Here is a 26,673-nt window from a genome sequence, read left to right as displayed (position 1 = left end):
CAATGATGAAATCTTAACATTATAACACATGCCAATACGGCCGGGTTAACTTATAAAGTGAGCAAGCAAAGAAGGAAGTTGTCGGTGCGAAATGGACGTATTTTTCGAACGTAGTCAGCAACAACAGTACACAGCCGGCGCTTCTTTGTTTACATTCCCGAAAGATGCAGTCAAGATGGAAGAACTCGGATAACAGAGACTCTAACCAGGAGGACTTTTGACTTTGATACACAGACGCCTGTAGAGAACTGGGACAACACAGACTCTTACCAGGATTACTTTGATTTGGATGACAAAGACGCAGACGTGCTACTGTGAGTATGCAGCTTTGGCTTCTAAACATTTGATCGCTTGACCGTATGTGCGCAACTTTTTTTTGCGTATGTACGTAACTTTTTTAAAATATATAAACTTTATGAACCTTGGGTTAGGTGAACGGTGTTTTGGGCTGAGTGATTGTGTGTGTTGATCAGGTGTTTGAATTGTATTGGCGTGTTCTATGGAGCTAGGAGCTAGCAGAGGAGCTAGGAGCTAGCATAACAAGCACGCAGGTGTTTTTATGCAGGATTAATTTGTGGCATATTAAATATAAGTCTGGTTGTGTTGTGGCTAATAGAGTATATATATGTCTTGTGTTTATTTACTGTTGTAGTCATTCCCAGCTGAATATCAGGTACCGTGAGTATGCAGCCTTGGCTGCTAAACATTTGATAGCTTGACGTATGTGCGCGTCACGTACGTAACTTTTTAAAAATATATAAGCTTTATGAACCTTGGGTTAGGTGAACGGTCTTTTGGGCTGAGTGATTGTGTGTGTTGATCAGGTGTTTGAATTGTATTGGCGTGTTCTATGGAGCTAGGAGCTAGCATAGGAGCTAGGAGCTAGCATAACAAACACGCAGGTGTTTTTATGCAGGATTAATTTGTGGCATATTAAATATAAGCCTGGTTGTGTTGTGGCTAATAGAGTATATACATGTCTTGTGTTTATTTACTGTTGTAGTCATTCCCAGCTGAATATCAGGTCACCCCCGCCTCTCACAGCATCTTCCCTATCTGAATAGCTTCAACTCCCCACTAGTCCTTCACTTGCACTTTACTCATCCACAAATCTTTCATCCTCGCTCAAATTAATGGGGAAATTGTCGCTTTCTCGGTCCGAATCTCTCTCACTTCATGCGGCCATCATTGTAAACAATAGGGAACTTTGCGTATATGTTCAACTGACTACGTCACGCTACTTCCGGTAGGGGCAAGCCTTTTTTTTTTTTATCAGATACCAAAAGTTGCAATCTTTATCGTCGTTGTTCTATACTAAATCCTTTCAGCAAAAATATGGCAATATCGCGAAATGATCAAGTATGACACATAGAATAGATCTGCTATCCCCGTTTAAATAAAAAAAATTCATTTCAGTAGGCCTTTAAGAGTCGCTGTAAACAACCTAGTCTCCATATTTAGGCTTTCGTCCATGCAGGTCCATAACGTTACGCCGGCGTTCTTTAAATAGCGGTGCCCCAGGAGGGGCGTGGCCTGTGTGCAGCCACCTGATGCATGCACGCAGCCTGTGGCGTTTTTCAGCTCCACGGAACGCCACGAAAGTGATCGGCAAGAAGCAACATTAAGGCGGCTGTGTTCACTCCACATCAGCACGCATGTTGCTGGCCGCGCACACTGGCGCCAGCTGAAAAGTGTTGCCGCCTCTGGTTGCGTGGAAACTAACACCAAAAAAAAAATGGCTATGCCTTGAACTGCTGTGGAAGCATCTCCAGCAGCGCGTCTGCACAAGTTTCACCAGAAACATGACGATTTAAAGCCGGGCTGCAGGAGAGAGAGAGAGCGCTGCAAACGTGAGTGTGTCGGACTCATCTAAATGTCTTTTCTTTTTTGGGGGGGCTCTCATGCTTTGCGTGGATTTTCTATTCAGGTTTCTATAGTGACGATGCATGAATGGAATCGTTCACTATTCATGAGCCTCGCGTTTTATTGTGTAATTCACTGCGCATGATGTCAATACATGTTACACTAATGTTGCGTGTAGTATCCACGCATCGTGTTGAAAAGTAAGTCATGTTTTGGAATTGACTTAGATTGATAATGTCAATTATAATTTCTTCCCAAAAGTTCACCATAATGGGATGGTGGACACTACTGGAGTGGTTAAAATCACGCGAAATTGAAGCTGACGTCTTGACGTCAGCGGATGGAGCTTAAAAGCTTTAAAATAAGATTGCAGCTGCAAATCTTCCAGAACGTCAAGGCTCTTTTCCTTTTCTCTCACTCTCATCCTTGCCATTGATAAATATAACCAGCTGCTCGTGCAGGAAATATCTCGCACTGCTGTGATGCTGTGGGTTGGCATTGACACGATGGAAAACACAACATTTGTTGACAATAAACACGCTTTTTAATGCAAAGACTTGCAACTGTCGGATTTATTTATCATTGATCATGTCAATGAATGTAGTGTGGATTTGTGCAAACTCAACAGTGGTTTTTAAAACTAAAGGCCTACTGAAATGAAATGTTCTTATTTAAACGGGGATAGCAGATCCATTCTATGTGTCATACTTGATAATTTCGCGATATTGCCATATTTTTGCTGAAAGGATTTAGTAGAGAACATCGACGATAAAGTTCGCAACTTTTGGTCGCTGATAAAAAAAAAAAGCCTTGCCTGCACCGGAAGTAGCGTGACGTCACAGGTTGTGGAGCTCCTCACATCTGCACATTGTTTACAATCATGGACGGCAGCAGCGAGAGCGATTCGGACCGATAAAGCGATGATTACCCCATTAATTTGAGCGAGGATGAACGATGCGTGGATGAGGAAAGTGAGAGTGAAGGACTAGAGGGCAGTGGAAGTGATTCAGATGCTGTGAGAGGCGGGTGGGACCTGATATTCAGCTGGGAATGACTAAAACAGTAAATAAACACAAGACATATATATACTGTAGTAGCCACAACACAACCAGGCTTATATTTAATATGCCACAAATTAATCCTGCATAACAAACACCTCTCCCCTCCCGTCCATATAACCCGCCAATACAAATCAAACACCCGCACAACACACTCAATCCCACAGCCCAAAGTACCGTTCACCTCCGTAAAGTTCATACAGCACATATATTTCCCTAAAGTTACGTACGTGACATGCACATAGCGGCACGCACGTACGGGCAAGCGATCAAATGTTTGGAAGCCAAAGCTGTTCTCACGGTAGCGCGTCTGCTATCCAACTCAAAGTCCTCCTGGTTGTGTTGCTGTAGCCAGCCGCTAATACACCGCTTCCCACCTACAGCTTTCTTCTTTGCTGTCTCCATTGTTCATCAAACAAATTGCAAAAGATTCACCAACACAGATGTCCAGAATACTGTGGAATTTTGCGATGAAAACAGACGACTTAATAGCTGGCCACAATGCCGTCCCAATATGTCCGCACAATCCGTGACGTCACGCGCAAACGTCATCATACCGAGACGTTTTCAGCAGAATATTTTGCGGGAAATTTAAAATTGCACTTTACTAATCTAACCCGGCCGTATTGGCATGTGTTGCAATGTTAAGATTTCATCATTGATATATAAACTATCAGACTGCGTGGTCGGTAGTAGTGGGTTTCAGTAGGCCTTAAACTAAAGTACCACTTCAGAAAAAAACGTGGCTCTCCAACTACCACCATAATGACCAACAATAAAATAGATTGGCGTAGTAGGCCTAAGTAGTCGTTAAAAACAAGGTAGAGGTTTTATTTAACAAGTATGTTTAATGTTGTTGGCCACTACAATGTTACAGTAACACTATGTTTGAATACAGGAAAATAAAACACTGTACTTTAATCAAGTCACTAGATCGGTGGTGTCAAACGTATGGCCCGAGGGCCGGATCAGGCCCGCGAACAGGTTTTATCCGGCCCACGGGATGAGTTGGCTCAGTATAAAAATGAACCTGAAATTTTGGAATGAAAGAAACAGCTGTTCTAAATGTGACCACTGGGTGTCGCAATAGCAATTATTTGTATCTTTGTAGATGATGCTACATATGTACAAAATAAACCACATGATGTTAGTGCACCAGTCGAGGAAAATGATCAAACGTCATAAATAACATCCTGTAATTTGATTTTGATATAATGTTTTTATCTTGATAGATTGAAAATGAACACCAATGAGTTGACTGATGAACAGTATCACATCATTTATTCAGAAAGTATAAATAACGACAAATAAAGATAGAATACTATTAACCGCAACATGTAAGTGTAAAAAAACCCCGACAACATTATAGACTTAGACTTAGACAAACTTTAATCAGAATCAGAAATACTTTATTAATCTCCGAGGGGAATTTAATAATTTTCAGCACAATCCCATTCAAGATCAGACAAACATGATGATCCACAAGGGAAATTGTTCCACACAGTAGCTCAGTTACAAAGGATGGAAAGTGTAAGGATGGAAAGGACAATGCAGGTATAAAATAGACTAAAAATGTACCATAGTAGCAATATAAAATATAACATATATGTAATATTTACATAATATATGTACAGTATATGATATATACTGATATATTATATTATATTATATGTTTGTATCATATATACAATATATAACAATTACCATGTACAATATTACAGTATATGATTATTATGATTTGTACAATTTCAGAATGTGCTTGTTCTATTTTTAAACAAAGAAAACAATCTGAAGTTGTCTTTATTTTTAAGTTATTGTGCTGTGATTTTACCAGTCCGGCCCACTTGGGAGTAGATTTTTCTCCATGTGGGCCCCCATCTAAAAATAGTTTGACACCCCTGCACTAGATGGAGCCCACGTACCACACTTTGAGGATCACTGTCTTATAAAATATGACCATACTGAACAAAATCAACATTTGTATGATGAGATAGTTACCTACCGTAATATATGTCATAGTATACTATGAAAAAATTATGTATGACGCAGTTATGGAAAATAGGAGTTCAGAATATTCAGAGAAAAATATATATATACATATATATATATTTTTTTTTTAAATTATTATTAAATGCATTTTAACATATATGATTATATGATTATGTATAAATATGTATAATCAACATCAATCTGATGGATATATATGACACAGTCATAGAAACAGGAGTTCAGAACATTCGGAGAAAGCAAAATATTTTTCCTTCAGTTTAAAAAATAAAAATAAAGTAGCAATAACAGTCGTATGCATTTTAAAAGGTGTGTATCAGTATGTACAAATTAATGTATGTATAATTCGGCTCAAACTGCTGGACATATGGCACAGTCATGGAAACGGGAGTTCAGAATATTCAGAGAAAGCGAAAGATTTTCTAATCCGCTTAAAAAATGTAACTGTAAATAGTATTACTATTTCTATGCATTTTAATACATATTTATAACTAGGATTATTTTGCTGGACGTATGACAGTCATGGAAACAGGAGTTCAGAACATTTGTAATGTAGTGTAATATAATGTAGAGTAACGTAATATAACATATCAACATTTAGCAACATGCCAGCCTCCTCTATTCCTAGTTTACATTTATTTTACTTGTATTTTTCCAGGGTAAGACAATTAAGAACATATTTTAGTTTGCATTGCTGACCCAGCAAAGAGGCAACATCTATATGAGATGTTGAAGTGTGATGATAATCTCTCATCGTTTCTCATTTACCAATAAAAAATCACCGCTCTCGATTGCTCTCAAAAGTTCACAAGCAGGCATGCTCATAATGTGCGGGGTTAGAAGTGTTGGAACTTTTGTAAATACAGTAAATATTTTAGATGGACAAATAAGTTTAAAGTGCGAAACATACATGGAAAATGTCTGCAACTTGTGGATAACAGAGCAGACAGCGGGCAATAAAGAAGCCTTTGGTGTTTTGTTTTTTTGTAATTATAATTGATTATTACTATTATAAGCTGTAATTGTAACAGTACAGTAATTTGACAATGAGCTCAGAGTATGTGCTTTTACTGCCATTTAGTGTCTGCCTTTAGGTATAAAATGAGTAAAACATCAATCGGTATTTGTTTTCCAATTTTTGTTGAAATCATGTGACTTTTGGAGTTAAGGCAGGGGTCGGCAACCCAAAATGTTGAATGAGCCATATTGGACCAAAAATACAAAAAAATTATCTGTCTGGACCCACAAAAAATGTAAAGCCTTATCTAAGTGTTAAATTGAAGGAAGCACATGATGTAAGTGTCTATATTAGCTATATTAGCCTACTATCAAAATGACTGTGTCGCAGGCTGATGCAAATCTTCGTTGACAGAAATGTTGAAATGTGATATTTATTATACACATTTTTACAACATTGGAAAGCATTACTAAAACGGAGGCTTTTCAGAGGGTGCAATAACTCCTGGAAATGACTGGCTTAAAATGGCCAAAGGTAAAGATGTGTGTGTTCAAGTTGAAGGAAACGGAAAGTACAAATAAAATGAGCTCAAATATACCTAAAATACGAGGCATAATGATGCATTATGTACATACAGCTAGCATGAATAGCATGTTAGCATCGATTAGCTTGCAGTCATGCAGTGACCAAATATGTCTGATTAGCACTCCACACAAGTCAATAGCATCAACAAAGCTCACCTTTGTGGATTCACGCACAGCATACAATGTTTGGTGGACAAATAAAGACTAAGAAGGAGTGGCATAAAACACGTCTTTCTGTGGCCGCATCAAGGAAAGTTGTACATGTAAACAAACTACGGTGCGTTCAAGGACATCCAAAATGAGGACAAAATGGCGCGCGCCAAGTATTCTCATCAGTGAAGCATGTGTAATGTAAACAGTGGGATTTCTAACAATTAGGAAGGATTTGTGTGATGTTTGTCCTCCTACAGAAACCATATTAAAACAAACAAAAACATTTTTCCTCATCTTTTTCCATTTTCATACATTTTTGAAAAAGTTCCAGGGAGCCACTAGGGCGGCGCTAAAGAGCCGCTTGTGGCTCTAGAGCCACGCGTTGCCGACCCCTGGGTTTAAGTTACAAGGAACACTTAAAACATTGACGGCAAATTCATAAAATCCCAAGTTGATTCGATGATATGAAAATAATAAGCCTCAAAACAGAGCAACTTTTGCAGCAACTTTCTGAAAAAGCTGCCATGAATTTTTGCTTTTTACATAACAAAAAAAAAGCCAAAAGTTAAGTGTCAGCCACTTTTTCTATAGAAACTAGGGGTGTGGGAAAAAATCGATTCAAATTTGAATCGCGATTCTCACGTTGTGCGATTCAGAATCGATTCTCATTTTAAAAAAATCTATTTTTAAAATGTTTTAATTTTTTATTTTTTTATTTATTTTTTATTTTTATTTTTTTTAAATTAATCAATCCAACAAAACAATACACAGCAATACCATAACAATGCAATCCAATTCCAAAACCAAACCCGACCGAGCAACACTCAGAACTGCAATAAACAGAGCAATTGAGAGGAGACACAAACACGACACAGAACAAAACAAAAGTAGTGAAACAAAAATGAATATTATCAACAACAGTCTCAATATTAGTTACAATTTCAACATAACATTGATTAAAAATCCCTCATTGACATTACCATTAGACATTTATAAAAATAAAAAAAAAATGAATAGTGTCACAGTGGCTTACACTTGCATCGCATCTCATAAGCTTGACAACACACTGTGTCCAATATTTTCACAAAGATAAAATAAATAATATTTTTGGTTCATTTAATAGTTAAAACAAATTTACATTATTGCAATCAGTTGATAAAACATTGTCCTTTACAATTATAAACACTTTTTTTACAAAAATCTACTACTCTGCTTGCATGTCAGCAGACTGGGGTAGATCCTGCTGAAATCCTATGTATTGAATGAATAGAGAATCCTTTTGAATCGGGAAAAAAATCGTTTTTGAATCGAGAATCGTGTTGAATTGAAAAAAAAATTGATTTTGAATCGAATCGTGACCCCAAGAATCGATATTGAATCGAATCGTGGGACACCCAAAGATTCACAGCCCTAATAGAAACAGTGTCATGTTCAAACACTGATGACATCTATTAAACAAGACAAGAAGCAAATAATTAAACAAAGACAGAATTAAATTTGGCTCAATTGAGGAGAAACGTCTGGGCTGTACTATTGGACAGTCTCCCATCACGCTCTGGCGAAAGATTGTACGCCTCCTCTTTTATTTGGACTTTCCCTGATTACATGGCAACAGCTGTTTCTAAGGGAGGGGGGTCGTAAACAGCCCTGCCTTTGATTAAAAACAGTTCAAAGAAAAGGTGCCTGGAGCTGGGGCAGGTCCTGCTTTCTCTCCGCTTTGTAGATCTCGGGTCAAGACAAAATCTTTCTGTGGATTACAATACATCAAAGAAACAGAACACCTTCATGTTGCTTCCCATCCTACATAGTGGAGATTTACAAGCCTTCTTCTTGGTAGGATCAAAGACAGCTTTTGTCTGAACTCAACGTAACACAAAGATTTGTGATAACATAGATACAATTATTCTAACAAACAGGAGTTCAGAATGTTCAACTTCTTCCACTGCTTTTGAAAACAGCAGTGGAAAAAGCCATCAATTGAATAATATTTATTCAGCTTCAAATCAAGCAAATCTATCTATCCAGCCATCATCCTTCTCACAATTGTCCCGTTTTTCATTTGTTTACACGTTTGCAAGCCCAAGAAAAACAACTTACCATTGACTCGCTGGGGCACTTTGTGTCAGCGTGATGCGTGACAAAGTACAACGACATGACAGATATGAGGACAGCTCAGACAAACGACATAGCGCATTAAACAAAAAAAACAAACAAGAGTGGCCAGCCAGCCAGCCTTTAATTTCCCTGTCACATGACATGGCAGCCTGAGGCCGAGGGACAAAGGGAGAGGAGAGAGACGGCGGGCGGGCCACAACGGAAATAGGACATGTAACTTGTGGTTACTAATCGTGTTGGAAGTGGTTCACTTTGATTACATTGGTAAACCCCAGTGTGTGTTTATGCTCTACTAGTGTACTAATGTCATCTCTATCATCCCTCACGAGTATAGATCATGTTTGTCCTTTTCCCACCCTGTGCTGTAAATATGTCCCCAAACTTTTTTGGTCCAAACTGTATTCCCAGAAAACCCCGATTTTTATACTCTTTAAATCCTAACCTGAATTTATTTCAACACATGTTTTCAAGTAATACAAATACATGGGAAACACATTGTTTGTTAATTCATTTTTAGTGCAAAATCACAAGAATATATGGTTGGGGGTGTGGTTGGGGGCGGGGGGCGTGGTTAAGAGGGGAGGAGTATATTTACAGCTAGAATTCACCAACTCGAGTATTTCATATATATTTCATATATATATATATATATATATGTATGAAATACTTGACTTTCAGTGAATTCTAGCTATATATATATATACATACATATATATATATATTTATTTTATTATACATATAAATAAAAGAAATACTTGAATTTCAGTGTTCCGGAGGCTATCCAGTAGATGGCAGTATTGTCCTGTTTAAGAGTGTCACAACATTGCTGTTTACGGCAGACAAACTGCTTTACGGTAGACGAAAACGGGACTGCTGTTGTGTGTTGTTACCGCGCTGGGAGGACGTTAATGAAACTGCCTAACAATAAACCCACATAAGAAACCAAGAACTCTCCCTCGATCATTCTACAGTTATAACGTGATTGGGCAGGCACGCTGTTTATATCGTGGGAAAGCGGACGTGAAAACAGACTGTCACCGCTGTCCCCACTCAGGTCCGCATGGAGCTGGAGGGGGCATGGCCTCCAGCTCCGGCTGAATTCCGGGAGATTTTCGGGAGAAAATTTCTTCCGGGAGGTTTTCGGGAGAGGCGCTGAAATTCTGGGAGTCTCCCGGAAAATCCGGGAAGGTTGGCAAGTATGGCTAAAGTGCTTCACCGATGTATTGTCGTGGAGATAAAAGTCACTGTGAATGTCCATTTCGCGTTCTCTACTCTCATTTTCAAGAGGATATAATATCCGAGGTGGTTTAAAATACAAATCCGTGATCCACAATAGAAAAAGGAGAACGTGTGGAATCCAATGAGCCCTTGTACCTAAGTTACGGTCAGAGCGAAAAAAGATACACCCTGGCGTCCTGCACTGCACTCTAATCCTTCACTCTCACTTTCCTCATCCACAAATCTTTCATCCTCGCTCAAATTAATGGGGAAATCGTCGCTTTCTCGGTCCGAATCGCTCTCGCTGCTGGTGTAAACAATGTGCAGATGTGAGGAGCTCTTCAACCTGTGACGTCATGCTACTTCCGGTACAGGCAAGGCTTTTTTATCAGCGACCAAAAGTTGCAAACTTTATCGTCGATGTTCTCTACTAAATCCTTTCAGCAAAAATATGGCAATATCGCGAAATTATCAAGTATGACACATAGAATGGACCTGCTATCCCCGTTTAAATAAGAAAATTTCATTTCAGTAGGCCTTTAACTCAAAACATTTGCATCTCAAATCGTCTCCCATTGTTGCTCCTACCACTACACCACCAGACATTAACGCAAATGGACTGACAATTTCCCTCATATCCTATTAACAGTAATAGAGCAGAAAGGGCAGGTATACGTCATTCACTGTACAATTTCCAATTTATTATTGATCGGTCCACCGGGGAAAACTTCCGGCACTCCCTACAACTAGTGCTTGTTCGACTGCGTGAACGGTATTCTCTATTTCTCGATTGGCGCTTTTCCATCGTCAAAAGCATTTACTACCAGGCACTATTTCTTGTGCTCCAAGGGCATCAAATGGAAAAAATGCAGCAATGTACAGCAGGGTTTTTACAACAATCAACAAATCTAAGTTAATGCTTTTTAATGCCATTTGCAATGCCATTAAAAAAAAAGTAATGCCCTTTTCCGACCGCATATGTTTATTAAATATAGTCAAAAGCTTACAATTGTTAGTTTACACAACATTTTGACAATGATAATCTTGAATAGCTGAAAAGTCTACATTAAATATCTAGTGAATAGGAATTGGCTCGCAATTATTTATTTTTCTGTAGTGGTTGCAGCAGCTGACAGTTGTGGTGGCAAGAGCACATGTGACTCCGTTGGTCTTGCCAAATAAATTTGGCACCGTTGACTGCTGCCTGCCTTTAATCGCCGCCTTGTGATTAGCTAATAGCATGGGTGATTTCATTGCATCGATGGCCATTGAGCAAAGTTTGGAGGTCTTTTTGCACACGCTGCAGAACGCCTCTCTGGGTTTACAATCCACAGGCTTTAACAAGGTTTTGAAAAGTTAGCCAGGAATAGTGAAGAGTTTGGGAACAACAGCAAGTCAGCCACCTAGAGGTAGGCCACGTAAACTGACAGAGAGGGGTCAGCGGATGCTGAAGCGCATAGTGCAAAGACTTTCTGCACAGTCAGTTGCTACAGAGCTCCAAACTTCATGTGACCTTCCAATTAGCCAACGTACAGTAGGCAGAGAGCTTGATAGAATGGGGTTCCATGGCCGAGCAGCTGCATCTAAGCCATACATCACCAAGTCAAATGCAAAGCGTCGGATGCAGTGGTGTAAAGCACGTTGCCACTGGACTCTAGAGCAGTGGAGCCGTGTTCTCCGGAATGATGAATCACGCTTTTCCATCTGGCAATCTGATGGACGAGTCTGGGTTTGGAGGTTGCCAGGAGAACGCTACATTTCGGACTGCATTGTGCCGAGTGTGAAATTTGGTGGAGGAGGAATTATGGTGTGGGGTTGTTTTTGAAGAGTTGGGCTTGGCCCCTTAGTTCCAGTGAAAGGGACTTTGATGGCACTTCAAGTTCATATGTGAGTAAAGGCAGGTGGCCAAATACATTTGGCAATATAGTGTACCTCGGTTCTTGGATCATGGATTCCGGTAATGACTTCCGTACCAGGAAAGCCCAAGCCTAGAAAGCATGTAATAAAATGGACAGCATATGGCACTCCAACCTGCCCAATTCACTTAAGCTGGACCTCTTCAAGTCTACCATCGAACCCATCCTCAGAGACCTGGACCCTCAATGCGCGCCTTCATAAACGCTTTGACTGTTGCTATACCAACCTGCTTCCAAGAGTTCAAGGCTTATCGTGGCAGTCCCATCCCACCTTGGACCTAATATACGGCAACCTACCTCGAGCAAGCACCCGTCTGCTTATGTGCCAAGACGGAGCTGATATCACAGCTCCTCCTTTGGAAACAATCTACCAGGGGTCGCCTTACATACCCCGAAGTAATCACACGGGACACTGGGATCCTTGTTTCAGAGCTGGGGTCTGCCATGGGTGACCCCGACTACTGGCGAAGGGTTGTGCAAGGTCTCTCGGCTACGGCCAGACATTGATGATGATGATGATGAAAAGCCACAAACTGGAGGATATGGTTTTTTTTACCAGGATATAAATGTAATTTTTTTTAATGGAATAATAAATGAAAATCATACTAGGAATGCAAATGACACGCGCTTGGAAAATCATAAATAATTTAAAGATTGTAGAAAAAAAAAACGTCATGGAAAGATATTTGGAAAAATGACAATAAAATAAATTAAAAATAACATCTTGAATAGATTGTATTTTACACCCTCCCAATTGTTTAAAATACAGTAGAGAGCAAGTTATGTATAAAGTGTCAGGCAGCTGAAGGAACTCTATTTTTGGCTGCAATCTTTGCCAAGTCCCAATTGTCTCCAGTACAATTCCTTTGCAAAAAAAATCCCACATGTCCAGTTTGAATGACTACCAGCGGTAGCACTCACACCAGTGGTTATGAAGTGCTTTGAGAAACTGGTTCGGAGGCACATTATATTTTTTCTGCCTCCTGGTTTTGAGTCCCACCAGTTTGCCTACAGGGGTAAGAGGTCCGGGGGGGATGCCGGAACCCCAGCTCTTCAAGCCGCATTATCCCATCTGGAGCAGCGGGGGAATTACGTCCAGATACTCTTTGCCAGAGGGTTAGAGTGCACAGTGGCTCAGAGGACTGCACTTCAGAGGGTCATGAAGACGGCCCAGAAAACCATCGGTTGCCCTCTCCTCCCACTGGAAGAGCTACACAGCTCCCGCTACCTTAAGAAAGCCCAATGCGTCCTAAAAGACACAACACACCCCGGACACTCCCTGTTTCATTTGCTACCATCAGGGAGGCGCTACAGCAAGGACTAACAGATTAAAAAACAGCTTTTATACAACAGTGGTAACTCTACTCAAAAATACTCGCACACACAAATGTGAATAAGATGAGGAAGGATGACTTCATTGGAGTTTTTTAGCCTGTTTGAAATCATTTTATTTGAGCTATTTTTATGTCCGAATTTTAGCGAAGTTTTTAATATTATTTTGAATGTATGTTTTTTACTGCACTGCACAATACCACAATATCTCAAAGCTAACGAGGGGAAATTTCCCTTCAACGACTGTCGTTGGCTTTGACACTTAGGATTGCTCGTTTGCATCAAAACAGTGGTTTTTCTCACTACGATAGGGAAAACCATCCCTGCCCAGACACACCCTCAATGTTTTGGAGTATAAATATTTGGGGTTTTGGCACCAGCCGCTGGACTAGATCTGACAAACCTAAGTCTATGAGCACGAACTGATGAAGCCTACTCGGATGAAACGTCTTCCAAGACAAACCAAACAGTCTAGTTGCGATCGATTGAATGCTCTGAGATGACAATGACCTGGATGAACGAGTGCTTAAATTAAATGGAACTTATCTGAACAATATCCAGTGTTGTGGTATTTCAATTAACTACAATCCAGTGTGCTGTGGGGCCCTATTGTAGTGAATCACACCTGAGCCATCATAAATTAATCTAATCTTTAATGGACAAGTGAAAGTAAACAATGTGATAAAGAACATTTTACATCAATCAATATAGGGATGTAGATATCTGGTCCGGACACTCCTCACTCTTTTCCCTTCACCTTAATTGTCCATCCGTTTTTGGTGACTTTATATACTCTGGACCTAGACGTTGAGTCCACGACTTATGGCGGACAATAACTGATACAGTCTGCTTTGCCAGTCCAAAAGCATTCACTGTTTTCCATAGTCTTCCCTCGTCAGCCAGGTAATACAAAGCACACGCTACCTTTTTTATCACATCCACTGGAGGTTGCCTTCTCGTTGTCTCAACTCCGACAAATGGACAAAGTTTTTCAGTAAGTAGAATCACAGCTGACCTGGACATTCGAAAGTTCTCTTGCCTTCTGAGATGTGTTGTATCCGAAATAGCTACAATCGCGCGTTTTCTTCTCTTAAGGTATTCATGTGTGATTTCCACAAGCATCTGTACAGACTGAAGGAGAAACACGGGCATGTCTGGATGACTCGCCTCCATCTTTCCAGTGGTTAGCTCGGAGTTACGAAACCGCTTGTTATGAAGCTGGCTGTGGCGCGTTCTTTCTGACGTCACTTACGGTGTGGGGCGCGGTCTTTCTGGCTTTACTTCCTCTCCAAACTCAGTTTGTAAACGATCGATGAGTCCATACAAAGCTAAGTGCCGGAGATTCAAGAAATACACGGCGCACTTACCCGTGTAAAAATGTATCCAAGGAGGGGAACCTTAAACGATGGTTAAGTGTGGCTGACATGAATAATTATTTGTTTAAGGAGTTACCAGGCTTAATGTAGACAGGGCCTGAGTTGGCCATACTCTCTTCGTACAAAACTCTGGGTCCGTGTAGGTTGCGGCCATTCGTTTTGAACAGAGCAATGATTTAACATAAGATTAAGGCTGTTTTGCGTCTACATTTAGCACTTCTGGAGTGTTCGGGCAAACTGGCACGGTGTTACGCACAAATGGCTGTGAGAAAGGAGGCAATCGCGCCGCAATGACAGACAGTTGAAAGAGAATATTCCGTTTGTGTGCGTGTCAACATATTTGGACTGTCAGAAATAGAAATATTAGACATATTGTCTCATCAGCAATTACATTTTATAGCTGCTGGATGATTAAGGCAGGTGTGTCACACTCAGTCACGGCAGGGCCACTAGTAATTGTGAATATATATCATTAGTCAGCATGACAAGCAGTTAAGTATTTTTTTCCACAAACAAATACACAATACGGTATGTACTATATTTGTTGCATGATTATATAATATAGCAATATTGAAGTCAAAATGGAAAGAGCAAATACATTTAGTAAGAATGATGAAGTACTTTATTGACACATAGTATGTCCAGCCTTGCGCGGGCCACATGGAATAAGATTGCGGGCCAGATCTGGCTCCTGGGCCTTAAGTTTGACACCTGTGACATGAGGTGTCATGGCCTGTCGCTGTGTGTCATGTCTCGTTTTAGTTTTGCTATCGTTCTCCTGTGCTTAGTGTTCATTTCTGCTGTCAGCACTTCGTTCCTGATTAAAATAAATTCAATTGATTCGTTTTGGTGTCTGCTGGCGGGTTTTTTTTATGCGGGAAATATTTGAGAAAATGTCTTGCAATGTACATTTTCTTGCATCTGGATCATGGTTCTGTTGTCTGGATCGCGCTTTTATACAGCCTTAAAAAAGTGGTAGTGATTCCTAATTTTGTGTGGTGCATGTCAACAACATAACAAACGAAGGTACATAAACACACAGATTGGACCATACACTGTCATAAATGTGGAGGGAAATGAGTGTCTCCATGGTGATAGCCAGTATGCACACAAACTCCTCATTTAAATAATGGCGGTCTTCACCACTTTTGTACTTGTTCCCATTTGTATACGCAGTCTTAGTAGATCACCCACAAAATGTCCACTTATAGTACACAAAATGTATAGTTTGCACACGCTATTTAGCACTCATTATTTGGGATTTTAGTAGATGAGGCCCTTAATATCTTTTTTGCAGTTTAGTTAGTGAACAAATACCCCGGTTATAATAAGAGTATTCACCTCGATGGAAACAGGGCTTATTATTAGATAGCTCCTAATTAAATGTTACTAATGGATTTTGTTTTCGGAAATCCTTGCTGTTGCTCACAGAGGAGGACACAGTATCACCACCGCTGCCTCTTCTACCGCCCACCACCACCCCCTCCAAACGCTATTTGATACTTACACAGAGATCGATGACATTTTTTAATCTCTGTAAGTGGATTGTGCTCATTGGCCGTACATTTTAAAAGGAATTAAGACGCCCGGGTGAGTAGTGGTTCGTCAACAAGTTGGCATTAGTTTACCCCAACTGGGTTAGGCGGCCAAAAACGGTAACAGTAATGGTTTTATTTGAATATGGTACATTGAGGAATGTCACATGTTTGATCACTTTCTATGTTTCAATATGACACTTTTCTAACACAAAGGGAAATCATGCTTGTGGGCCTTTTCGCCAAATTCTAATTATTTCAAAATTAACTGAAATGTTTCAAGCTAAATCAGATTTAACAAATCCAAATGTTTATTGGTCCATTTTAACAACCATATTTTTTTTGACAAGGTTTTTATGGTGAAGTTGAATCATTTGAGTGACAGGACAGAAAGTAACAGCAGCAAGTTTTAAAACACACACATATACATGTACACATACATAAAATACATTTGAAAAGTAAACATTTAGGTAAATATAACCAATGCTAATAGCAAGATGACACTTAGCTCATGGCAATGATTGAAAACAAAATATATTTCTACAATCAACCAATCAATATTTATTTGTATAGCCCTTAATCACAAGAACTCCAAAGGGCTTCCTAATGTGAACCACATCAAAAGCCCAAAATGGGAAAAAGAAGAAAAGGGGCCGCATATGCAGCCGGTCACCTGCAATGGATGCAATGGATAAACAAAAAAATAAATAAAAAAATACCATTCATAACACGACCATGTTCTAAGCCATATTTTAAAAAATAGCATCAAAGATACTGAACCATTTTTTAACTTATTGTACTTTTTCTATTTGCTGGCTTTCATTTTTCCAAAGGGCAGGACTGAGTGAAAACCCAGGCACACAACTAAAGTCTTTAATTTTGACAAAATTGTAATGTTTTAATAAAATTAACTTAAGGTGTAGCTGTGGTGAGAAGTAACACAAGCAGCATTTCTGAAGGATTTAAATGATTATTTTTCCATAAGGCGACCCACCTGGTTTCTCAAGATGAAGACAGTGGAAGTCATGCAGAAGTGATGGATTGAAGATACAGGAGATGGAGACCAATGAGCGCTCTTCAGGACTGTACCCCTCCCAGTCCATCAGATACTGAAACCCCCTGTCCTGCCTTCTGGAGTCTAAAATGGCATTCACAGTGTATGCTGGGTGACCACCAAGCATGCGTGGAGGAGGAGGAGGCAATGACGGAGTGCACAGCGGACAGGTGGAAACTGGTTTGAGGTTGGGGACGTGGACCACCGGATGTCGTTTGATGGATGGAGGCAGCTGGAGTCCGACGGCCGCAGGGCTGATGATCCTGGTGATCTTGAAGGGCCCCACAAACCTGGGAAAAAGCTTCCTGGAAGTGCCAGCCAATGATAAATCCCGAGACGACCGCCATACCTCTTGTACAGGTTGATAAGTGGGGACAGGCATCCTGTAGCGATCCGCCAGCCCACGGTTTTGGGCAGCCGAGACAAAGCCGCTCTTGTATCCTGCCACACCCAATGAGCTCGGCGAAAATTACCTGACGGATGGGATGGCGATCTCTGACTCCTGAGAAGAAAAGAGAGGCTAGCTTTAAAAGGAACTATACCTGTGGCCGAGGAGGTGAGGAAATTGCGAGCATACTTCACCCAAGGGAGGTGGGAAGCCCAGGACGAAGGGTGTCAGTGGCACACACATTGAAGAGCCACCTCCAGATCCTGGTTAGCCCTCTCCCTCTGGCCGTTGGTGTGGGGGTGATAACCTGAAAAAAGGCTTCGGGTGGCTCCTAATGCCTTAAAAAAGACTCCCAGACTTAGGATGACATTTGGGGTCCTTGCTCGAGACCAGGTCCTGAGGGATACCATGTCGGCGGAAAACGTGCTTGACAAGAAGATGAGCAGTCTCTATGAAAGTAGGTAGTTTGGACAGGGGAATGAAGTGACATTTTTTTTTAAAAACCAGTTGCCCCGGGAAACTGGAAGGCCTGTGATGAAATTGAATGCGATGTAGGACCATAGTCATGGTTGTGAGGTAGAGAGTGAAGTAGACCGGCTGCAGGGCAATAAAAAGCCTTGCCTCTGGCACAGACAGAGCAGGCGTTCACAAAGCCCTTGATGTCTCTTCCCAATGCCGACTACCAGAATCTCTGAGACTAAAAAGAGAGTGCGCCTTACGCCAGGATGACACAATATTTTGGACGCATGTCCCCACTACAGAACTTCAGATCACCGTTCATTTGGTACAAATAGCTTGTCTGCAGGAACGTTGTCAGGGACTTTGGTCATGGAGGCGGCATCGGACACCGTTCTCTCTACCTCCCAGTGGAGTGCTCCTACCACTTGAGGCACAGGTATGATGGTTTTCAGAGTGGTTTCCTCAGCGGCAGGTCTGTAAACTCTGGAGAGCGCATCAAGCTTGGTGTTGCGGGAGTTGAGTCCGTAGGTAATAGAGAGGTTGAAACGTGTGAAAAAAGGTGACCAGTGTGCTTAGCCGGAGGTAAGTCTTTGAGCAGTCCTCATCTATGTCAGGTTTTTATGACCTATGCGGACCAGGAATGACGTGGCAGTAGCCTCCAACCAGTGCCTCCACTCCTGTAGCGCGAGAACGATGGCCAGCAGCTCTCTGTTCCCCACATCATAGTTCCTTTCAGGCGTTGTGAGGCGACACGAGAAGAAGGCACATGGGTGAAGTCTCTGGTCGTCCGGGTAACGCTGGGACAGAACTGCTCCGACTCCTGTATTCGATGCATCAACCTCAGCTAAAAATTGTAAAGCAGGATCAACATGCTTCAGAATTGGTGCTTTAGTAAGCATCTGTTTTAGCAAAGAAAAGGCGGCCTCGACTTCTAGGGTCCACCGGAAAGGTACCTTAGTCGATGTGAGCCTCGTCAAGGGTTCAGCTTTGCTTGCGGATGAATAGCCTATAGAAGTTGGCGAAACCCAACAATCTTTGCAAGTGCTTTTTTGATGTAGGAGATGGCCACTCGGCCATTGACTGGATCTTGACAGGAACAGGTTTGAGATGGCCTTTCTCCACGATAAACTATAGAAACGACACAGATGGCGAGTGAAATTCGCATTTCTCCACTTTGACATCAGAATCAGAATCAGAATCAGAATCAGAATCAGAATAGTTTTATTGCCATTGTTTGAGAACGGGTTCACAAACTAGGAATTTTTCTTGGTGCAAACGTGCAACATAAAACACATATAACACATATTTGGTATAAAAAGAGCTGTGACTGAGCAGTTTTACGGATTGGTGACTGGAGGTGCAGCAGTTTGTATACAGGGAGAAGAGCCAGGGGGAGAGTACACAGCCCTGAGGAGTACCAGTGTTTGTGGTTCGACTGTCCGAGACAATCTTCCCCAGCCTTACGTGCTGTCTTCGGTCTGTCAGGAAGTCATTAATCCAACTGCAGAGGGAGTCGGGCACGCTGAGCTGGTAGAGCTTGTCTCGTAGCAGTCCAGGGAGGATGGTGTTGAAGGCAGAGCTGAAGTCCACAAACAGGATCCTAGCGTAGGTTCCTGGGGAGTCCAGATGCTCCAGGATGAAGTGGAGGGCCAGGTTCACTGCATCATCCACAGACATGTAGCCGATTCTACAATAATCACTGTAAGATGACACGGACAAGTTCTTGGAGGTTTTTGGAAAAGATAAGAATGTCATCAACGTACACAAAACAGAACTGATTGATAATGTCCCTGAGCACATCTTTAATTAGATTTTGTAAAACCGTGGGTGCATTAGTGAGGCCAAAAGGTATAACTAAATATTCAAAATGCCCTATGGGGTGTTAATAGCGGTCTTTAACTGATCCCCCTTCTTAATTCTCACCAGGTGATAAAGCATTGCGTAAGTCTAATTTAGTGAAAATAGCAGCAGAAGAAGCCAAAGCAGAGAAGATGAACACAACTGGAAGGGTGAACCATCAGGAACCTATTGGTGCCGAGTGAATGGACTAGAGAGCTTAAGTCAGGGGTGGGCAATTAATTTTTACCGGGGGCCGCATGAGCAACCTGAGCACTGCTGGGGGGCCACACTGACAATATTTCAATTAAATTTTGCTCAAATTATTTTTGATATACCGTAAGATAGATAATAATAATAATAATATTTTCATTTAACCTAACTTATCTTTATACAAAAGCAGATGGCTTTTGATGGTTTTATTTTTAACACTTTCTTACACAACACTTCCTGATGTATATTACAATACAAAAATTTCAATTTCTGTCACTTTATCCTGCATCCTCTTTGTTGTAAAACCTTTATTTAACCAGATAAGAAAACATTGTGAACGTAGCACGCCTGTAAGGTGATTGGCGAAGAAGGAGGAAGCGTTGCTGTTGCGGAAATGAGGAGTGAGGATTGGTTTTCCTTTTGGAAAGAACGAGATAAGTTGAGCAGTGTTAGTATAGCATGCTCAATAAAAGTTTAAAAAGCGCATCAGACTTGGTGTGCACTTCTGGACGCTACAATTGATGTCAGAAGTGGGATGAAATGCCTCCCAGTTCGCCTTGCCATCAAACCTGGGAGTCTTCATTGAGGGCGGAATTCCCCCCGTGGCAAGCAGCGTGGCTGCACCTGTAAACACTCTCTCTCTCTCTCTCTCTCTCTCTCTCTCTCTCTCTCTCTCTCTCTCTCTCTTTGCGGCGAGCTCCTCACGTGGCACGTACCTCCCGATGACGTAGCACACAAGCAGTGCAGTATGCGCAAAGTTTTACTTCTGCCACCAATTGTAGCGTCCAGAAGAAGTGCACATCAAGTCTGACGCTCTTTTTAAACTTTTATTGAGCAAGCTATACTAACACAGCTCAACATATCTCGTTCCTTCCACCCGCACGTCTCCTCACTCCTCATTTACGCAACTCAAGAAGACAACATCTACTTCAGCAGGTCGTTACACTATATTCTTTAAACACAGCAACGTGTGTACCACAAATAAGCACACAGCTTTACCTTTACTTGTCTTGTTGAAAACACGCCATTCGTCATCAACTTTTCTCTTTTTAGTCGCTGTGCGCCTTCCCTCACAGGACATACGCACAATAACACTTTTCAAAATAAAAGCAGCACAGTTGTATTGCACGCACGACAAAGATGTTTTTTTAAATTTATTTTGTAATTTGAGATTGCCGCTGCGCGCACGAGCATACGTCCACACGGAAGTAATACAAATAACGCTTTTCAAAACAAAAGCAGCACCGTTGTATTGCACACTCGAAATAGATGCTTTTTAAAATTTATTTTGTAATTTATAATTGGCCTCACGCGGGCCGGACAGGGACGTACAAAGGGCCGGATGCGGCCCGCGGGCCGCACAATGCCCAGGTCTGGCTTAAGTAGTCAGGACAGGAGGGAATGAGTATCAGGTGTGTGCGCAGGAGGCTCCGCCCCGTGACCTAGACACCAGGACCTGCAACAAAAAGTAGACAGGCGGCAGCAAAGCTGCCAGGTCATGACAATTTACAGGGAAGATCAAATTTAGGATGCGGCAGACAGGCAACACATGCTATTTTCCCAGCATTTAAGGTAGTTTAGATTTATTTTATAAATTGTACTTATTAAATATTTAATCAGTTCACTGCTTGATAAAAACAAGTTAATTTTATCCTGAATTTATGCATTTTATTTCCTGGAGATGCAAATAGCACAGATTCAGGGGAATAAATGCAGTGATGAAAGAAAAAGAAAAACAGAAAGACGAACAAAAAGTGTTTAAAAATGGAGATTATGATCACTTTGAAGATTGAGACTGAATAGTTGTTCTCCAGAATTTAAAGAAATATGGAGCCCTTTACTTAAGAAATCTGGGACCTATGTGGGTCTTGTTATTGCTATTGAAGATGACATCATGCAACAGAATGTTCATTTTAAAGGTTAGCGGGATGAAATATGGCCACAGGAGTTGCATCAGAATCCATCTCAAAATGTGCACCGTCCATCCTTTGCCAGATTTTTTTTTCCGCACAAACTATTGAGTGAGTATACATTGGATTTCCCCGGGACCCTTTTGTCCCCCATTGACTCCCTTTCATAATGGCCATTTTTCATTTACTGTCCGGGGTTTACCCTGCCTTCTGCCCGAGTGCAACTGGGATAGGAAATGGATGGAGGGATGTAAACCTACATGTTATTTTATAAAAAAAATTCCATGAAAACCGAATGAATCTAAGCATTTCCCTTTGAAATAGTGGGCTGACCTCTGCATCGGCAACTCAAGTTTTTGGCCTAGTGGCCAGCACACTTACCTCTCAATCGGGCGACGTGGGTTCACGCTCCAGTTCTGAGCGGTGGCAGTACGGGAAGATCAGATACACAACTCAGAACTGCTACGTGTGCACGAATATCGCATAATTTCTGGTTTAACTGTGTTTTCTTTAACAAAAAGGGCATAAAACATTAGAAAAACTACTAAAACGTTATATCGATTGATGGATCTGAAGTTGCTCTAGAGATGTAAGCGTTTAAAGTACAAAAAATTGTAATACACATGACTTACTTTTAAGACCTTTGGCTGAAACCCTTTCAGGTTCCTGGGACCAAGGGTTAAATATGTAAAAGAGACTGATCTCCATTTCAACAGAGATTAAAATGCTGTCTAATAAGCTTTTCTAAAATTATTTTTACCTTTTTGGGGGGCATCAGGTGACTGAATATGGTTGTCTGTAGTTGTATGTTAACACATTTTTTTATTTTATTTGCTTTTTGTTTTTGTTATTTCTGTCTCTTTTTTGATATGTGTTTGCACTACTAACATTAGTCATGCTTTAAGACTCAAACACATTGTGACAGACTCTTGCCGTCGTGCGGGTTCTCTGGACCATCAAGGAAGGACATTGCTTCGAGCATGGTTGACTTTATTTAATTGTTCAATAAAACCTCAGTCTCAGGTCGCGTCGCTTTCCAGCTTCCACTGCTCGTTCTCCCGGTCGCTTTTCAGCCGGCCGCGTCTTCTGTGTCTCGCTCTCAGTCGCTTCCGCTCTGCATCCACTGCTGGCTCTCCAACTTCTTCTGCCCCGTCGTTCTCGGCTGTCGCGCTTTTAAACACAGAGAGGGGATTATTTAATTGTGCCCAGCCGGGCGATTCCTGTACCTGAGGTTCGCGGCGTCGGACCCGGCGCGCCCCGCCTCGCTGCTCGCTCGCCGTCCACGCCGTCCACGCCTCCTCGCCGCCATCTTGGAGCAGGCTCCGGTGTGCCCTGCTTCGCTGTCGGACTGCCGGCCACGCCTTCTCGCCGCCATCTCGGAGTCGGTCCCGGCGGGGCACGCCTCGCTGTCGGTCTGCCGGCCCCGCCTCCCCACACACATGTTTTTAAAAAAGCGTAGTAAACAAAATAAAAGAGTACAGGGCTGTCAAAAATAATGACTTAAATCATGTAATAAATGAATTGAAAAATTGCATTAATCATGTATCTAAACAGATTAATCACACAATTTATATAGCTCCTATACATTAACCGTGGAAGGCCTTTATATAAAACTGTTCCCAAGTTTTGAGCAAATAAAAGACGTGCATTCAAGTAAAACATTTTAGAAAACTAAAATATTGGGGTCTTTTTTAAATTAATGTCAATCATCCAAGCATGTAATAACCTGTAAATAATAAATATTAATTAATTAATACAAATAATTAAATTGTTTAATAATTAATACAAATTCAATTAATCTGATTTTTTTTTTAAATTATCATCTCACACACTGATACAAATATAATCTAAAAATAAAATGCTATGTATTTGCAATGAAACTCTACTACTGTATTAGTTTTATCATAAAACAATAGGCAATAATTTCAATGCCACTCAGTTTAATGAGTTGTTTAGTGTGAACAATTGGTGCCATAATTACTGTGTTAATGGCAGTGTGCGTGCACCAAAATAACCGTGCTGCACTGCGGGTATGTCAATTATAGACGATGCGCAGTGACACCAAAGGATGATCTTGTCTTGTTTACTGTGCTGGGTAAAATAAAAAAAGAGTGTTTGATCCGTAGACTTCCAAAGAAATACAACAGGCACAGTTTCTGATAGTCGACATGCTTAAATGAGCGTACATCAACTAATATCTGCTCTTATGTCACAGGCTCATCAGTTAGCGGGGAGATTGATGCATTCTCAGAGCATGCCCGCATCCGTCGCAACATGTCCATCCTGGTTGACTATGTGGTGATGTGTTTGCTGCTGCACAGCCTGGTGCTAATGACCTTCTGCTTCCACCACGCCGCCACCAGTTGCTCCAAGCGCTGCTACTGCTCGGAAAGCGAAGGCGGCGGCAAGACGGTACGCTGCAGCAATCAGCAGCTCACCGAGATCCCTCAGGACATCCCCAACGACACACGCCGGGTCTACCTGGACTTTAACCTCCTCACCTCAGTCCCGGCGAACGCTTTTAATGGCCTGCCCCAATTGGTGGAGCTGGACCTGTCGCACAATGACATAAGCCAGCTGGAGTCGGGAGCGTTCAGAGGTCTGGGGTCCTCATTGCAGTTCCTTGACCTTTCTGCCAACAAGTTAGTCCATTTTAATCCGGATGCCTTCGAGGGCTTGCGGGCTCGTGCAAATCTGACAAACAATCCCTGGCATTGCGACTGCAACCTGCAGATGGCCATGCTCCACGTGGACCTGGAGACCGTGTCACTGACTGGCATCGTGTGCCTGACTTCAGACCCGGAAGAGATGAGCGTACAGGGCCTGGCATTCCTTCTGGAGCCGGACGTTGACCTATGTGTGGTGATGAAGAGGACTACAGACGTGGCCATGCTGGTGGTCATGTTTGGATGGTTCACAATGGTCATCTCTTACCTGGTCTACTACGTCAGGGCCAACCAAGAGGACGCCCGCAGACACCTGGAGTATCTAAAGTCTTTGCCCAGTAGGCAAGCAAAATCGGAGGAGTCGTCCACCATAAGTACTGTTGTGTAAACTCTTTTATATGACAACAAAAACTTGGGTGGACTAAATACTAGGAAAACTGTCTCTCTTCTGACTGATGTGCTTCTTGTCTATTCCACGTTCATCTCCAACAGCAACATTTGAAATAATTTGCGAGTCATTAGAAAACTTCACAACTCAGCATGACTGGCTGATTCTACTTCCTGTACATATGCATGCTGGCACAGCCACTAGTTGCTAGGCAGAGTTCATTGGGCTCATTCATAACTGCCCCACCAGCCAATGAAAAGATAGCACATGTCAAGTTACGCCCACAAGGCTGACGGTACCCTGCAGGAACAGGACTCAAATTAGTCTTGAAACTATACAAAATATAGCAGAGTCACTTGTTGCTAGGCAGAATTCATAAGACTCAATCATAACTGCCCCACCAGCCAATGAAAACAATGTCAACTGTCAAGTTGGTACCCTGCAGGAACAGGACTGAAATTAGTCTTAAAACTATACAAAATATTGCAGAGTCACTTGTTGCTAGGCAGAGTTTATTAGGCTTAATCATAACTGCCCCACCAGCCAATGAAAAGATAGCAAATGTCAAGTCACGCCCAAAAGGCTGACGGTACCCTGCAGGAACAGGACTCAAATTAGTCCTAAAAGTATACGAAATATAGCAGAGTCACTTGTTGCTAGGCAGAATTCATAAGGATTAATCATAACTGCCCCACCAGCCAATGAAAACAATGTCACCTGTCAAGTTGGTACCCTGCAGGAACAGGACTCAAATTAGTCCTCAAACTATGCAAAATATTGCAGAGTCACTTGTTGCTAGGCAGAGTTCATCAAGCTTAATCATAACTGTCCCACCAGCCAATGAAAAGATAGCAAATGTCAAGTTCCGCCCACAAGGCTGACGGCACCCTGCAGGAACGGGACTCAAATTAGTCTTAACACTATACAAAATATAGCAGAGTCACTTGTTGCTAGGCAGAATTCATAAGGCTCAATCATAACTGCCCCACCAACCAATGCAAACAATGTCAACTGTCAAGTTGGTACCCTGCAGGAACAGGACTCAAATTAGTCTTAAAGCTATACGCAATATTACAAAGTCACTTGTTGCTAGGCAGAGTTCATGAGGCTTAATCATAATTGCCCCACCAACCAAATGAAAAAAACATGTCCAGACCATATGGAAACAGAACTCCAGACAGTAGACACTAAGTACAGTGGAACCTCGATTTACGAACCTCTCATTGCATAAACTTTTCGATTTACAAACCTCAGATCGAATAAAAATATGCTTTGGTAGACAGAACAAACATTTCATCCATCCGTTTTGTGCCCGGCAGCACAGCCATTGTGGGCGGGCCGATCGATCTCTGGTGCTCATTCAGTCAGCACAGCAGTGCTGTCGTTAAAGGGGAACTGCACTTTTTTTTGGAATTTTGCCTATCGTCCACAATCATTATTAGAGAAAAGAAGACACGGGGTTATGGGGGGCACATCTGCGGTCCCCTCCAAGGTTTTTCATTATCATCCCATTGGGTTGAGTTTTTTCTTGCCCTGATCTGGGATCTGAGCCGAGGATGTCGTTGTGGCTTGTGCAGCCCTTTGAGACATTCGTGGGCTATATAAGTAAACATTGATTGATTGATTGATTGATTTATATGTTAG

The 26,673-nt window shown here is 41.6% G+C and overlaps 1 protein-coding gene across 2 annotated transcripts; it reads left to right on the top strand.

Annotated features, from left to right (window-relative positions):
• Positions 1-229: 229 nt before the first annotated feature.
• On the top strand, positions 230-26,673 carry lrrc3ca (leucine rich repeat containing 3Ca). Of its 2 annotated transcripts, none has more exons than XM_062055992.1 (2): positions 230-314; positions 24,191-26,673. In XM_062055992.1, the coding sequence occupies exons 1-2, from the start codon at positions 290-292 to the stop codon at positions 25,027-25,029; spliced, it is 864 nt and encodes a 287-aa protein (XP_061911976.1). In that variant the 5' UTR covers positions 230-289; the 3' UTR covers positions 25,030-26,673. The 2 variants fall into 2 exon arrangements, with proteins under 2 accessions (XP_061911976.1, XP_061911977.1); XM_062055993.1 differs by lacking the exon at positions 230-314 and adding an exon at positions 1,480-1,850.

Source organism: Entelurus aequoreus, linkage group LG08, assembly GCF_033978785.1.
Source record: "Entelurus aequoreus isolate RoL-2023_Sb linkage group LG08, RoL_Eaeq_v1.1, whole genome shotgun sequence".
In the NCBI taxonomy this organism is placed as follows: Eukaryota; Metazoa; Chordata; class Actinopteri; order Syngnathiformes; family Syngnathidae; genus Entelurus; species Entelurus aequoreus.
Note: the sequence above shows the minus strand (reverse complement) of the source record. Positions and strands in the feature narration are given on the sequence as shown.

Bases quoted from the DNA above. Each gene is read 5' to 3' on its own strand.
- lrrc3ca (XM_062055992.1), top strand. From the start codon at position 290: ATGACAAAGACGCAGACGTGCTACT. The intron at 315-24,190 runs GTGAGTATGCAG...CTTATGTCACAG, and splicing joins AAAGACGCAGACGTGCTACT to GCTCATCAGTTAGCGGGGAG.